Source organism: Maylandia zebra, linkage group LG5 (genome assembly GCF_041146795.1).
Source record: "Maylandia zebra isolate NMK-2024a linkage group LG5, Mzebra_GT3a, whole genome shotgun sequence".
NCBI classification, from domain to species: Eukaryota; Metazoa; Chordata; class Actinopteri; order Cichliformes; family Cichlidae; genus Maylandia; species Maylandia zebra.
The window spans coordinates 8,517,259-8,533,122 of record NC_135171.1 but is presented as its reverse complement, the minus strand read 5'-3'; the positions used below and the strand labels follow the sequence as shown (position 1 = coordinate 8,533,122).

The window sequence follows — 15,864 nt, the reverse complement described above, 5'->3', positions numbered from 1 at the left end:
TGAATGCTGTGGACTAACAATGAGAAGCATCTGCTGCTGCTCATTACTCTAGGAAGGGTTACAGGGCCATTACCAAACTATCTGAAGTCCATGATTGTATAGTGAAAAGGATTATTGTCTGAGGAAAACAACATTCCAAATAGTTGCCAGTCTGCCCTGGAGCCGATGTCCCAACAAATTCATCCTAAGGTCAGACCACTGAATGCTCAGAGAAACTGTCAAAAACTGAAAGATTGTCAGGTAGTGGTCAGGTCACCACGGGGTTTGCGTTTAAAAGGGAGACTGACCCACCTGTTCTCCGCTCAGACATTGGTTCCCTCATGTCAGGAGCTCTAGAACCCTTGCCACTGTCAGCCAGCGCGCGCCTCAGGTGCCATAAGTGTTATCCAGCTTTGTTTATTCTTCCATCCTGGTTCCACCGCTTCCAAAGCCATGATCAGTGCACCAGGAGTTAGCCTAACTTCCCTCTTGTCTGCCTGTGCCCAGGAATGGGCAGCGGCCCTTTACAATGCCAAGTCCCCAGCCTGCAATGATTATGCCCTGTTTGCGGAGGAGTTAAAGAAGACCTTCGATCCCCCTTGTAGTGAAGTGGAGGTGGAGTTGCAACTATATCATTTACGTCAGGGTAAGCAATCCATGTGTCACTTTTTCTCAGAGTTCCATATTGTAGCCACTACGTTAAACTGGGGCAATGCTGCTCTCCTTTCAATATTTATGGAGAGTTTGACCGATGACATCTGAGATAAGATGGCAGGACATGAGGCTTCCAAGACTCTTGATGAGCTTTGAAGATAGACCAACCAGTTATGTCACGACCTCGTACTTCTCTAGAACTCTTCCAGTTCCAGAGAGGTACAGCTCAGCCGCTTCACGCCTGGTTGACCATTTCATTCTGGCCACTTCAGTAGACGGCCACCTTCTCCAGTCCTACCCTATCTGGTTCCAGACCCAGCCGATTCGCAAGTCCATCAGGGACCACCAGGAGGAGCCAGATCCTGGGCTGGGGTACTCAGTGTCTACAGCAAAATGGATTCCACAGAACTCCCACTTCCGGAGTCCATTGATTTTTCTACCACAATCTCTCTGAGGTCGGGTGTAAAAAGGGATCCTCTAATCTACCCCCACATCACTCCTACAACATGCCCATCGAGCTCCTCCCTGGAACGGTGAATCTCCACGTCTCTCTGCTCTTCATTCTCTTCACTCATCATCCCTTGTGTAGCCCCCTTGTGTTTTTCTCTGTGTGTCATTCTGTGAGTTTTGGTTTCAGGTTTTGTTTGTTACTAGTTTTCCCAGTTTAGGTCTATGTTTAGTTCTGTCCTCGCCACTCATACCATCAGCCTTTGCCTGCATTTTGGGTCCTCCTGCACTAACACAACATGGCTTGCCCCGCAAACCGTGACACACATTGGACCAGGAACTATTCCTACGCGCCCCCATTGGTTTTCAGCACCCTTTCGCTGGCCCCTGGTGGAATCCATTTGTGCTGCCCTGTCTGCCGAACCAGCACCTCCACACACCTCTGCAGGTTGGCTTTACATTCCCTCCAAATGTCGTCAGGAGGGCATGGTCTGAGCACACTCCTCCCTGCTTTTGGGCCATCTGGAACCCAACACGACCCTCCAACTTCTTTGATATGCCTTCTGGTGGATCTCTATGGGTTGGGCCATCCGTGAGTTCGTTTCTGCTTGTGACATCTGCGCCCGGGTCAGATCCTCCACCCAACATTCTGCTGGTGACCTTCAGCGCCTCCCTGTTCCCAGACATCCGTGGTCCCATGTTAATGATTTTGTCACTTCTATCTGTCTGTTAACAATCTCAACACCATCCTTACCCTTGTGGATTGATTCTACAAGGCGGTACATCTGGTCGCGTTATCCGCCCCCCCTTCTACGAAATGGACGGTCAAACTCTTTCTAGAACATGTCGTCTGGCTACATGGGTTCCCCAAGGACATCATCTCCGATATGGGGTCCCAATTCACCGTCAGGTTCTGGAAGGCCTCTTCCAGTCTCACATCTGGCTACCACCCTCAGAATAGGCAATATGGGCCAACCAACAATTGGGATGCTTTTGTGATGCTTCATCTCCACCTAATTGTCTCTTTGGCCATGTTATATACTTTCAGTGCTCAATATACCAAACAACATCGCTGTCAACATTTCCTGGACCATTCATTTCAACCACAGGACCGGGTCTGGCTCTCCACAAGACACCTGAATAGACATACCGAATCCAAGAAGCTCAATCCAATGTTTATTGGCCCATACGAGATCGCAGCCAGAGTCAGTCGGGTCATTTATCGGTTACATTTTTTATGAAGGTCCACTTGTCACAGCTTAAACAACACATTACGTCCCCGCTGGCACTACGGTCTCCAGCCCCCACCCATCCAGAATCATCAATTGGGGTTAAACTGTCCGTGGAATTCTGGACTCTTGTCGCCGGGGCCAGGTGGTTCAGTACTTGGTGGATTGGGCTGGCTATGACCAGGAGAAATCCTTGTCAGATGCCTGAACCCTCAACTGGCTCCTTTTGATGTGAAGGAGCAGCAGCTATACTCTGAGCCTCTCCCGGATAGCTGAACTCCTCACCCTATCTAAGGGAAAAGCCAGCCTTCGGAGGAAGCCCATTTCCGCCTCTTGTATCCATGATCTCGTTCTTTTGGTCACTACACACAGCTTGTGACTATAGGTGTGGGTAAGGATGTAAATTGAGAGCTTCGCTTTTACACTCAGCTGTCTCTTCACCACAACGGACCGGTACAGCATCCACTTCACTGCAGCCACAGCGCCAATCCGTCTACCAACCTCCTGTCACTCGTGAACAAGACTCCAAGATACTTAAACTCCTCCACTTGTTCCTAACCCAGAGTGCCCACTACCCTTTTCCACCCTTTTCATCTTAAGTTGTATTTATTAAAAAGAACCATCCACCTGTTCTTATCTTCTTACATAGTAAAAAATATTAATTGCTTGCTTGAGTCATCTTGTCATATAATGTACAAGCCAATGACACAAAATACCTTGCTTCCATGACAGACTTTTGCAGAACGGGGATAACTGACTACAAGTCACACACCTTTCCCTGCATCACTTTGCTCATGTGTAACTGTGAATTTAAATATCCACCTCTTACAGGTATCCTCAGATGAGCAGCAGCTGTAGTCTGAAGTGAGTCAGCATCTCTCATGTTTAACTTTCCTTCCTTGTCGTTGTGAAGCCAGGCCCTGCTGTTGTTTTTTCCTATGTCATCCCTCAGGAGCTTTCTCTTTCCTGCGTGTAACCCACTTCTCCTGCCTACACACAGTTTCCAGCGAGGAAAGGGGGAGGAAGTCTGTGACAGACGTGGGAGGAAGCTTTCCAGAATAAGCCCACGATGCACTGCAAGGCTAATTTTGACTACATCACAGAGTACATCACCTTAAACGCACTCTGTCTCACAGACCACAGATGGTTATTGCTCCCAAACTCAGGTGTTTTGAGGTCACACAAAGGCAACTGTTAAATTATCCAGCTGTGATTAAACACACTCTCTAAGCAGTTTATCCTTTAAAGCTTTACATCTCCTTTTAAAAACATGCCCCCTCACCTTGGAAAGGTACACTCTCCGCCTCTCTGTCCATTTTACTGGCAAGCTTTATCTGTCACACCTTTGATCACCTCACAAACAGAGACGATAAAGGACAAAGGGTGAAAATACAGAGGACCATCCTTCAAAATAAAATCTCCCACATTTTATTGTGCAGGGATATGTTGCCATAGCAACAGTTAGGCTTTTCTCAAGAGGTGCTGCTTTTGTTTTTTGGGGTTTGTTTTTTTTCAACGTCGTTTGCCTGTGATTGCTTATCGCTTGGTTTGCTGTTAATAATAGCTTATGAAAACGGATGAAAAACAAATAAAAGCGGTTGTGTTCCTATAGTCTGACCCCAGCGGGGGGCGAGGGGGATTTGCTAACAAGGCTGGGTAGTTTTCATCCAGCCCAGCTCACAGAGTGCATTAATTGCAATCTGTAACCAATTTGGTTTGCCATATCGTTTTTGTTTTTTTGTTTTTCAATTAACTGCTTGAACAGCTTGAGATCAACAGTAAGCCTACCAGCATCATCTGAAGTCATTTACAATCAGCATGCCTCCAACTTGAAACTTTTAATTAGGTTGCCTTCCTACTATCCCTCTGCTGTCACTGTGCAGGGACTCTAATCTGAATGTAAAACTAGTGAAACCTTCATTCGTTAAATGAAACATACTGAAATGCATTTTAATGAAAAATTGTGTCTTACGAGTCATTATTGTGTTATCAACCATCCATCCAAGTTTGAATGACAATGAACATAATTTGTGGCAAACAGGTTATCACGAAGGAGAAACATCTGAAGTCTCTCCGCTGGTCGTTCTGCTCATAGACCTCAGAAAAATGAATATGCAAATACTGAGATTGCAAAAGCTAACCTGAAGCCAAGGCATGGATCCAACTGCTAATAACATTTGATACAACAAATTAGAATACTTGAGATGACTAAACTGGATCCAACTGTGCCGCCATGCGAGTTAATCCCTTCTTAATCAAACTTGCAAGGAAGAAATCCAGCATTACTTTTCCTCAGGGACTCTACTCACTTTACTTACACATTTATTTTCACATTATTTATTTATTTATTTCATTTTTGCTTTAAAAGATTATGTAAATCATTGATTTAATTATGTCCTGTTATTGAACACTGGGGCGAGCTCTTTATTCTCTTGAGGACAACCAAGGCTATGTGGGACCCAGCCCAAACATGTTCACATGTGTTTTGTAGACTTGGAGAGAGCATTATTACTGGCTATGGAAATCGTGTACATCATTGTTCTTTGTATGCTGCTGCTAAATGTCCATCTTTGCATATTCGCAGACTCTTCCATTGGTTGATCTTTATCTATAAATCTCTCCTTGGGCTGGTTCCATCTTATTTATGTGTTTATATGTGTAAAAACCACAACCAATACAACCTTCGTTCGAACAAAATCATACAATTGATTGTCCCAAAAATCAGAACAGAACTGGGGAAAAGGGCTTTTAAATACGCTGCCCCTGCTTCCTGGAATAATCTGCAGAAGGAACTGAAATTATCAGAATTGGTTACCTTGCACACTCAGAAATTAAAGTACAGAAATGTACCTATAGGGGTACAATGGCTTGTCACTGGGGTGGTACCCTCTAAGGTACCGTTCTGTACCCTAAACTGTGGGTACTGATTTGTACCCTTGTAATTTGTACCTTTTACACGTCAAACCTGTACTTTAAAGGGCAAAGTTGTACCCTTAGTATAAAGTACAAAAAAGAACCCTTAAAAGGAGTACAAAAATGTATTTCTAAAGGTTCAGTATCTACACACAGATTTCCTATATTTTTCTTCTCAAGATTTGAAAAATTGAAGATACAAAGTCAAAAATACTTGTCACATTTATTACCTTCTTAAATACATTGCTTAACTGTTACATACAAACTGTTATCAACAGAGTATGTGTCATAAGCTGCAACATCAATTTCCTGTCCAGGTTTTAGCAACGTCCATTCACTATCAACTCTAACACTGTATGAATGAAAATGGTTGTCATATAACAGGAATGAGAATTTTTCCACAAAAGACCCACATTGTGTCAATATTAAATATGTACTTAATTTGCCAGAACAGAGGAATCTTCTCTGAATGCAGTACATCAATGACAAACACATCTCTTACACAGTATTTGACACTGTTCACAATTACTTCTGACACGCTGGAAAACTTTCTTAGCACTATCAACTTCAGAAAAGCCACAATAGACTGTCAGTGCTTGTTGCAGTTCCAGTGGTAATGACAAAAATGATGTAGTCACACTTTTTCCAAAAACATTTTCAAATTCACCAAGTAAACTTTTGTTAGAAAACTCCCAGCACTGTCTGAACTGATGTCTGTTGCTCAAAGTTGTAGCAATGTTCATAAAATTTCTACAATTGCGGGACAACGTTTTGAAATACTGGTGCTTACTTTCAAATCTCATACACCATAACAAACGTAGAGGGCCGAACATTTCAATCAGTCTTGCATAGTGGATTAAATAATGACACTTTGGTGTAATTACATCCCCAAATACACTTTTCAGTTTTGTGAGAAACTCATGGACAAGCAACTTCAACAATAAAATATTCTCTTTTCGCACTTTTTTAGCCATTACAATCTCTGTTATTTCACGACATAGAAGAAAAACATGCCAATATTTACAATTAGGTGGCACACGGTCTGCCATCAGAAATGGCAGCAATCTGAACAGGCACCACTTTTGAGATGCTGATCCAACAATACCAACACTCTGAAGTCTCTCTGATAACTGTACTGGTTTGTTTGTTTTGTCATTCTGACCAATGGACATTTTTTGCAATTCTTCATTGATCTCTCTAATTGTAATATGCTTCTCAGTGTGGGCTTTACAAATCACTAGTTTCATAACTAGAGGAACTACACCTTCCAACAGATCATGCATCACATCAGGTGGTAAAGCTTGCGTAACACTGAAATAACTCAGTCTGTCAAAAGGACATGAACTATTTACACCATATATTGTTTTATCATCCGGAAATTCTTGGATTCGTGCAAGATGATACTGGTGAACCTCTGATGTTCTTAAAACAAAGCTTTCTTCCTCAAAGGATTGTTTCATATCTTCATAAGAAGCCATGCAATACCGACAAATTCTACCAGTGTTAAATGACATAGAAAAACCACCAATCATGTGAGCTGATAAATTATCAAAATTATAAAAAATTATAAAAAATTCATTTTCAGTACAAAATAACAGTGTCCATCCATCCATCCATCTTCATCCGCTTATCCGAGGTCGGGTCGCGGGGGTAGCAGCCTAAGCAAAGAGGTCCAGACCTCCCTCTCCCCAGCCACCTCCTCCAGCTTGTCCGGGGGAATACCAAGGCGTTCCCAGGCCAGCCGAGAGATATAATCTCTCCAGCGTGTCCTGGGTCTGCCCCGGGGCCTCCTCCCGGTGGGACATGCCTGGAACACCTCGCCCAGGAGGCGCCCAGGGGGCATCCTTGCCAGATGCCCGAACCACCTCAGCTGGCTCCTTTCGATGTGGAGCAGCAGCTGCTCTACTCTAAGCCCCTCCCGGATGGCCGAACTTCTCACCCTATCTCTAAGGGAGAGGCCAGCCACCCTTCGGAGGAAGCTCATTTCCGCCGCTTGTATCCGCGATCTCGTTCTTTCGGTCACTACCCACAGCTCGTGGCCATAGGTGAGGGTAGGGACGTAGATCGACCGGTAAATTGAGAGCTTCGCTTTTACACTCAGCTCCCTCTTCACCACGACTGACCGGTGCAGCGTCCGCATTACTGCAGCCGCAGCCCCAATCCGTCTGTCGATCTCCAGCTCCCTTCTCCCATCACTCGCGAACAAGACCCCGAGATACTTGAACTCCTCCACTTGGGGCAGGAACTCATCCCCGACCCGGAGTGGGCACTCCACCCTTTTCCGGCTGAGAACCATGGCCTCAGATTTGGAGGTGCTGATCCTCATTCCCGCTGCGTTACACTCGGCTGCGAACCGCTCCAGTGCGAGCTGGAGGCCCTCACCCGATGAAGCCAACAGAACCACATCATCCGCAAAAATCAGAGATGAGATTCTGAGGCCACCAAAGCGAAAGCCCTCCGCCACTTGGCTGCGCCTAGAAATCCTGTCCATAAAAATTATGAACAGAACCGGAGACAAAGGGCAGCCTTGGCGGAGCCCATCACCCACTGGGAACGAGTCCGACTTATTGCCGGCAATGCGAACCAAGCTCTTGCAACGGTTGTATAGGGATTGAATGGCCCGTAGCAATGGGCCAGACACCCCATACTCGCGCAACACCTCCCACAGGACGCCCCGAGGGACACGGTCGAATGCCTTCTCCAGGTCCACAAAACACATGTAGACTGGTTGGGCAAACTCCCATGCACCCTCAAGTATCCTCGAGAGGACAAAGAGCTGGTCCAGTGTTCCGCGACCAGGACGAAAACCGCATTGTTCCTCCTGTATCCGAGGTTCGACTAGCGGACGAACCCTCCTCTCCAGCACCCTGGCATAGACTTTCCCGGGGAGGCTGAGGAGTGTGATCCCCCTGTAGTTGGAACACACCCTCCGGTCCCCCTTCTTGAAGATGGGGACCACCACCCCGGTCTGCCAGTCCACAGGTACTGCCCCTGATCTCCACGCAACATTGCAGAGACGTGTCAACCAAGACAGCCCTACAACGTCCAGAGCCTTCAGGAACTCGGGGCGGACCTCATCGACACCAGGGGCTCTGCCACCAAGGAGTTGTTTAACTGCCTCAGTGACCTCGCCCCCGGAAATCGGTGGGTCACACCCCTCATCCCCAGACTCTGCTTCCTCCCCGGAAGACGTGTCAGTGGGATTAAGGAGGTCCTCGAAGTATTCCTTCCACCGCCCGACAATTTTCTCAGTCGACGTCAACAGCGCTCCGCCAGCACTATACACAGTGCAGGTAGAGCACCGCTTTCCCCTCCTGAGACGCCTGACGGTTTGCCAGAATCTCTTCGAGGCAGTCCGAAAGTCTTTTTCCATGGCCTCTCCGAACTCCTCCCACACCCGAGTTTTTGCTTCAGCCACTGCCCGAGCCGCATTCCGCTTGGCCTGTCGATACCTGTCGGCTGCCTCCGGAGTCCCACAGGCTAACCAAGCCCGATAGGCCTCCTTCTTCAGCCTGGTGGCTCCCTTCACCTCTGGTGTCCACCATTTGGTTCGGGGATTACCACCACGGCAGGCACCAACCACCTTGCGGCCGCAGCTCAATGCAGCAGCTTCGGCAATGGAGACGCTGAACATGGTCCATTCGGACTCAATGTCCCCAGTCTCCCTCGGAATGCTGTTGAAGCTCTGCCGGAGGTGTGCGTTGAAGATCTCGCGGACTGGGGCCTCTGCTAGACGTTCCCAGCACACCCTCACTACGCGTTTAGGTGCACCAGGTCTGTCCAGCGTCCTCCCCCGCCACCTGATCCAACTCACCACCAGGTGGTGATCAGTTGACAGCTCAGCCCCTCTCTTTACCCGAGTGTCCAGAACATATGGTCGCAGGTCTGGTGATACGATTACAAAATCGATCATCGACCTACGGCCTAGAGCATCCTGGTGCCACGTGCACTTATGGACACTCTTATGTTCGAACAGGGTGTTCGTTATGGCCAAACTGTGATTAGCACAGAAGTCCAATAACAAAGCACCGCTCGGGTTCAGATCAGGGAGGCCGTTCCTCCCAATCACGCCCCTCCAGGTCTCGCTGTCGTTACCCACGTGAGCATTGAAGTCTCCCAGCAGGACAACAGAGTCTCCAGGTGGAGCACCTTCCAGCACCCCCCCCAGGGACTCTAAGAAGGCTGGGTACTCCGAACTGCCACTCGGCGCATAAGCGCAGATGACAGTCAGGACCCGTTCCCCGACCCTAAGGCGCAGGGAACAAACCCTCTCGTCCACCGGGAAAAACCCCAACGTACCGGCAGCAAGCCGAGGGGATATAAGAATACCCACCCCAGCCCGCCGCCTCTCACCAGGGGCAACTCCAGACTGAGACAGAGTCCAGCCCCTCTCCAGGAGACTGGTTCCAGAGCCCAGACAATGCGTAGAGGTGAGCCCAACTATATCTAGCCGGTACCTCTCAACCTCACGCACCAACTCAGGCTCCTTCCCCACCAGAGAGGTGACATTCCATGTCCCTATTGCCAGTCTTGGCAGCCGGGGGTCGGTCCGCCAGGGCCTCCGCTCCTGGCCGCCACCCGGCTCACAATGCACCCGACCCCTATGGCGCCTCCTGCGGGTGGTGGGCCTGCGGGAGGAAAATAACAGTGTATGAAAATGAAATAATCTAAAGTTGATATTAATTATGTATGGTGCTGCATAATTTTTTTTTTTATAGAATTTAACAACAATACTGTAAGAAGTTACATGAACATACAAAAAAAGGAAAGAGGGACAGATGAAGAAAGCAAGGTCAAGGGCAAATAAAATTTACTACTATAAACATGTTAAATGTGACAGCTATTTCCAAGTTCAATTCAGCTTTCTGACTTACACCAGTAGGCATCCCTAAGAAGGGGTACTTCTTCAACACATCTTCCACAGGCATACCATCTGCAATTTCTTTTTGCCGCCAAGCAAACGTTTGCTGCATACGGTTATGAACCACCATGGTATCTGGTTGCATCTTCTGATATTGGCACTGTAAGACCTTTAAGTGGGCGTCTATGGATAATAAATCCTCTCCTTGGACACATGGTCCCTTGAAAGAAAGCAAGAGTGAGAAGAGAAAGTCAAAACAGATTAGAAACCCAACATAAGACTAAATATACAATTAGAGCTGACACGATCTGTGCATCACAAAGAACTCGTATCGTTTAAAGTTAACCGATACCATGAACCAATATTTAAAATATGGAAACTCTGAAATAATTTCACATAAAATCTTAATTGTTAACTTGAAATTTTAGTTTTGGAGTCATATTTAAAATGTTTTTTTAAATCTAGTTCACCCTCTTTTAGCGCCTTCCAATTAATAATTTTTTGTGAGGTAGAAGTATTAGCACTGGTACTTTGTATTAGCAAGTGCTCTAATCCAAGTATTGGTATTGTTTCGGTTTGAAAAAAGGGGTACAGTTGCATCCCTAATCCTTAGTTTTAGATGTAATAACAGAGGCAAGAACATTTTATAGCTCAAGATGTCCCTCACACCAACCTGACAAACATTTCTCTGACTTGTTCGTTGACATTTATTAGGCTGCCCTCTCCTCGTAGAACCAAACTTCTCCTTACAACGCCTCACTGCCTCACTGTCGACTAGTGGTGCCCGCTCTGATTTGAATTTACGTCTCAAAGACATATGCCATGTGTGCTTGTTGAACAGAAACATAAGTTACTGTAAAAACAATCTACACAAAATACACCCAACAAAGAATCAGTAAACATACTTCATACAAACCTACTGAGAGGCTACAGATTGTCTTACTAACAAAACAAGATCGAAAAAAGCTTCACTTTTACTTTGTAATCTTGAAGGAACCTTATGCAAATTTAAAATTTAACTTACATAACCATTTCCCTCACGATCCTTGAGGAAAGGATACTTCATTACCAGCGTCTTCACAGCTTGCACATATTCAGAATTTGTGGGATACCTGTAATATAAGAAGAAACATAAGTGTTAGAGCAACTGCTGACAAACAAACTTTATCAAGTGTGAGTTTATTTTCAATATGACAGATTCAGCTTTTTCTAAAGCAACAAGCTAACATTACCCTGATTAACTTACATAGTATACTGTGCCACAGCTTCATATAGAACTCTGATTATTGTGTGTCTGTCCCTTGGATTTTTATGGCACGGTTCTTTGTTGTCCAGTTTTAGTTGCAGATTTTTGGAAAATCTTGGAATTTCAAAAGAGGCTGGCAGTCTCAAAGTATTTTCATTGCTGTGAAAACAGTTAAGTGTTTGTTTTTATTGTATGAATTGAAGTATAAAACACTACAGTAACAATACATATGGTAGAAACAATGATCATATTAACTAAATCCTAAAAGTGCATAACGGCCAACATGTATGCTTCAGACATACTAACTTCATTATAAATAAGAAAATACCTTATTGAAGTTGACGAAGTAGATGGTTGCCAGTCTTCTGGAGAGACAGTCTGTAGAGTCAGCGTCACTGAAGATTCCTTCATCCTTGACACAAATTGGTTGAATTTAACCTGCTTTTTGAAGGATCCTTGGAAAAGGTATGCAACCATAGTCTCAGTAAGACCGCAGTCAACTGTGTCACCATCAACCTCATTGTCTGCAAGATAAATGGTAGTACAAACTTTAAATTCAATGTAAGGATATTTATCACCACATTTTTACATGGGTAAAAACCGTATATCACACACATTAAAACCTTTTGTACAACTTCTTTCAGTTCAAAGAAATATTCATTAAAAAAATCAGTAAATTAAATAAAATAAACCAAATTTTTAGAGTGAATCCTCTCGATATGCAAAGTTTTCATTTTTAAATTTAGATGTTTGTTTGGGACTACTGGACACAGGAGAGCAGAGTCCTGCATGCTTTTGTGCCCTTTCAAGTTTGGAAGAAAAAAAAAAAGACTAGAATGCTGTAATGTGTTAATATTCACTACTAGGGATGGGTATTGATAAGATTTTAACGATTCCGATTCCATTTTCGATTCTGTTTAACGATTCGATTCTTTATCGATTCTCTTATCGATTCTTTTTTTTTTTAAAAAAAAGGAGAACACTAAGGTCGATTAGCTCAGAGCTTTGTTTTATATCTTCTCTTTGAACAAGATAGAAATTTAGGAGTAACATGGCCTTACAAACCCAACAGTGAGATCTTGAGAGATCCAGCCTACGGCTCTTCAATGGGGTGTCACAGGGTCCCCAGGAAAAAAAAATTGTAAATGTAAAATAATAAAATAAATATTCTTGTGAGACATATCACATATTGACGGGGTCGGGTTATGTTAAAAAGTATAAATTGTTATACTTTGTTCATTGGTTCAAAGGTACCCCACACTTCTTTTTTTGTTTGCTTGTTTGTTCTGGTGTATTTTTCATTTGAACTGTTACTCTGCCAGAGTACTCATATTTACAAGATGGCATTGAACGCCCCATTGGTGTATCAGGAAAACTATTTTGTACGTATGTTCCTTGAAGGGGATTGAAGTCGTTCTTTTTTCCACCGCAGCGAAGGGCTAGGAGTAGGAGAGGAGCTGCTGTATGTTTTTGTTATCGAATCGATCTGATTGTGAAATAAAGCATATGCAGTGAGAAAGCAACTCCAGGAGTCATCCCTGCCTTAAAGCTGCAACATTCTTCTGTAGCAATAACAAAGTATAACATAAATTGTTCTGTGGCAATTACACAAGAATATCCAGTAATGTCCCTGCCTACAATTAAACACATTCACTTACCAAAAATCGGGGGCATCTGCTGTGGCAAATGGGTGCAAGCCTTTGACCACAAACTTAGACACTGCTCGGTGACATTAGTCTATCCTGGCCTGAAAGGAGACGCTACCGGTAGACTGCAGCGAGAACTGCCAGCGAGCGCCAGCCAGACTCTGTCTGTCTCTCTCATCATGGTCACCTACATGTACAGTAATGGCAGGTCTTGTAATAAGGCAGATTGCGCTAACATAATATGCACTGTTAGTTGATTATTTACCTGCCGCATTAACGGGAGAGGACGTGCAAACGTTAGCGCTGCTGCTGGGTTGAGAGTCACGAGTCCGGAGCGGAATTAAAAACGCGTGTCATCGCGTGTTTTGTGAGTAAATGCTTTTGCATATTCGTAGTGTTTCCTCCCTTAAATGAAATATCTACTTTGCAAGTTGCCCTGTTGTCATCGGTTCTCATAAAGTATAATCAAACTTTTGAGCGTTTGAGCCGCTTAGGCGCCATGTTTCCTGCCAGGTAAATGACGCTCCGCAACGTGGTGACGTCATTCGGGGCGACTGGAATCGATAAGGGAATCGTTTGCAAAAATGGAAAACGATTCCAAGGAATTGAAACAGTGGGAACCGGTTCTCAACAAGAACCGGTTTTCGATACCCATCCCTATTCACTACTAAGGTGACTCCTTTCTCCAGATTTCCGACAGTTTTTGCCGTCTGTTCTTTCAGACCGATTACTTATAGCGATAACACCCGCAGGACCGTATTACAAGCTCAGATTACATGCTGAAAAAGTTCCCACATTGCTTAAAACGCGACTATCAAACCCCAGCTGCAACACCCTTGTTATATTTTAAACAAGTGCGGCGTCAAGATATTTCCTTTAAACGTTATATTCAGCCGCCCATGTGTGTTGATGGCCTTGGAATGGATGTAAAAACGTGATTTTATTAAACCATTAATACACTAATGGTAAACTGCATTCAGCTACCAGGGAATCAAATTTCGCGCCGTTCCGCTGCGCAGGGGTTACCGAACCCATAGACTGTGGCCGAACCACATATATAAGTTCAAACTTATACAAATACTATGTGTACACATTTTTCATTTTTCAGAACTGTGACCTCAACTTTACACATGAAACGTTTGTAAAAACGTTTGTAAAAAGACATAATTTGAGCTAAGAGAGTGCCGAAACTAGCTAAATTGCTAATATACGTTAAGCTAGGCTAAACCAATAATTAGTAATTACGCTACATTTTTCTTTAAATAAAACTTACCTCTGAAACGCTGAGCTTCACCTTCGGTGACATCTAAGCCCCACTCTTGTATTTTTGTTAAGAGTTCCTCGGTTGAAAGTGAACAGAGCACACCAGGACTTGCAAGTTCGTCATCCATCTCCGTCCGTTGATAAAACAAAATGGCACCTGCTGCATTTACAGAAAATTCTAGAATCCACCAGCTATTCGTTGAGTTTCTTCTTCTACTTTTTGTTTGATGTTGTGAGGATGGGCTCAACTCGCACTTCGAGTTCAATAAGGGTGCTTTTTTGCAATTCATCCAAATAATTATACTTTTAAAAAAAACACTCTCTTAAAAAAATGTTTAAATGCATTTTTACTTTTTTTTCTTTCAAATAAATTCATCGTTCTTAAAGCAGCTTAAAAATAAGGGGGGTTCAGGGAATACAAAAACAACAACAGCAATGAAAATAATAAAAAATAAAATAAAAACACTAAAATATATGCTTAAATCAATACAGTTGCAAATAAATTACTGTCAAAAAGAATAAAAAAAAAACTCTAATCAAAAAGAGCTTAATCAACCTGTACTTTATCTTTTGAAAGAATGGGTACAAATAAGTACTTTTCACAATTAAGGAACATGTATGTACCTTTCAGATGCTAAAAAAGGTACAGATAGTTCCCCCGAGGTCCAATATTTGTCCTTAGACTGTATTAATGTCATTTTTGTACCTTGGGGCACAGTAATGTACCCCTTCCGTACCCCTATTTCTGACTGTGCAGTTGTGTGTCTTATTTTGAAATAAATATTTACGTGTTACCATAGCAACCAGAGAGCATTAAGGGGCAGAGAGGAGGATGTTATGCTCAATGTTGTTGGCGCATTTCCGGAGGACACTGCTAATAAAGTTACAGAATTACACAGTGAATTCGCCTTTATTATTATATTTACAAAATAGCACAGTTTTTGTCTTGGTCGTATCATTTTATTTTGTTGGATTTATCTGCAACACCCTAAAGGCTGGTCTGTGAAAATATTGTCTGACATTAAACCGGTACGTGGCGCAAAAAAGGCTGGGGACCGCTGGTGTAGAGGGTTGCTGCGACCCATGAAGATTCTAGGAGTAAGGTGAGATGAAAACACAGGATTTGCTGTTTTCATTATTTTCAAAACTAAAAAAAAAAACTAACTAAAATCTAAATTCTACCTAAAACACTTTAGTAGAAGTTAATTAAAATGTTTTATCACTCTTAATTCTAGTTTTCAGCTTGGTTTCAGTTAATTGTAATAACCTTGGGTGTTAGCCAAGTAGATATGTATGTATCTATATGTATCTATAGTAACAGTTGACCACTGACCCTACCAAGCAGTTCCTTCCTGTCTCTCTCTCCATCGCTCTCTCTCTCTAAACTCTCACAGTTTTCAGCTATTTTAGGGCCAATACATCAGGACAGTCATTGGGAGTTTATAGAAGTGTACCTACTTACTTACTTATGTAACACTCTCATTTTAACATTTAAGCAGACTGTTCAGAGCTTACACTTCACAAACCATTTTCCTTTAAAGCTTTTAATATTCACTTCTCATGAATCTCCACAGTAAAGACAGTAGTTCATGCAGAACTGATAGAGGGAGTGAAAGAACAGTGTAT

General features: G+C 43.7%; 2 protein-coding genes across 5 annotated transcripts in view; both read right to left on the bottom strand.

Moving 5' to 3' along the window:
• The window catches only part of klhdc8a (kelch domain containing 8A), a 74,575-nt gene that overhangs the window by 31,545 nt on the left and 27,166 nt on the right, over nucleotides 1-15,864 (bottom strand). The window lies entirely within an intron of this gene.
• Nucleotides 928-14,366, bottom strand: LOC143418705 (uncharacterized). The gene is made up of 7 exons (XM_076884423.1): nucleotides 14,249-14,366; nucleotides 11,658-11,853; nucleotides 11,108-11,195; nucleotides 10,757-10,912; nucleotides 10,097-10,303; nucleotides 1,521-1,806; nucleotides 928-1,016 (listed from the first exon to the last, which is right to left on the bottom strand). Exons 1-7 carry the CDS (start codon nucleotides 14,364-14,366, stop codon nucleotides 928-930), a joined length of 1,140 nt encoding a protein of 379 aa, XP_076740538.1.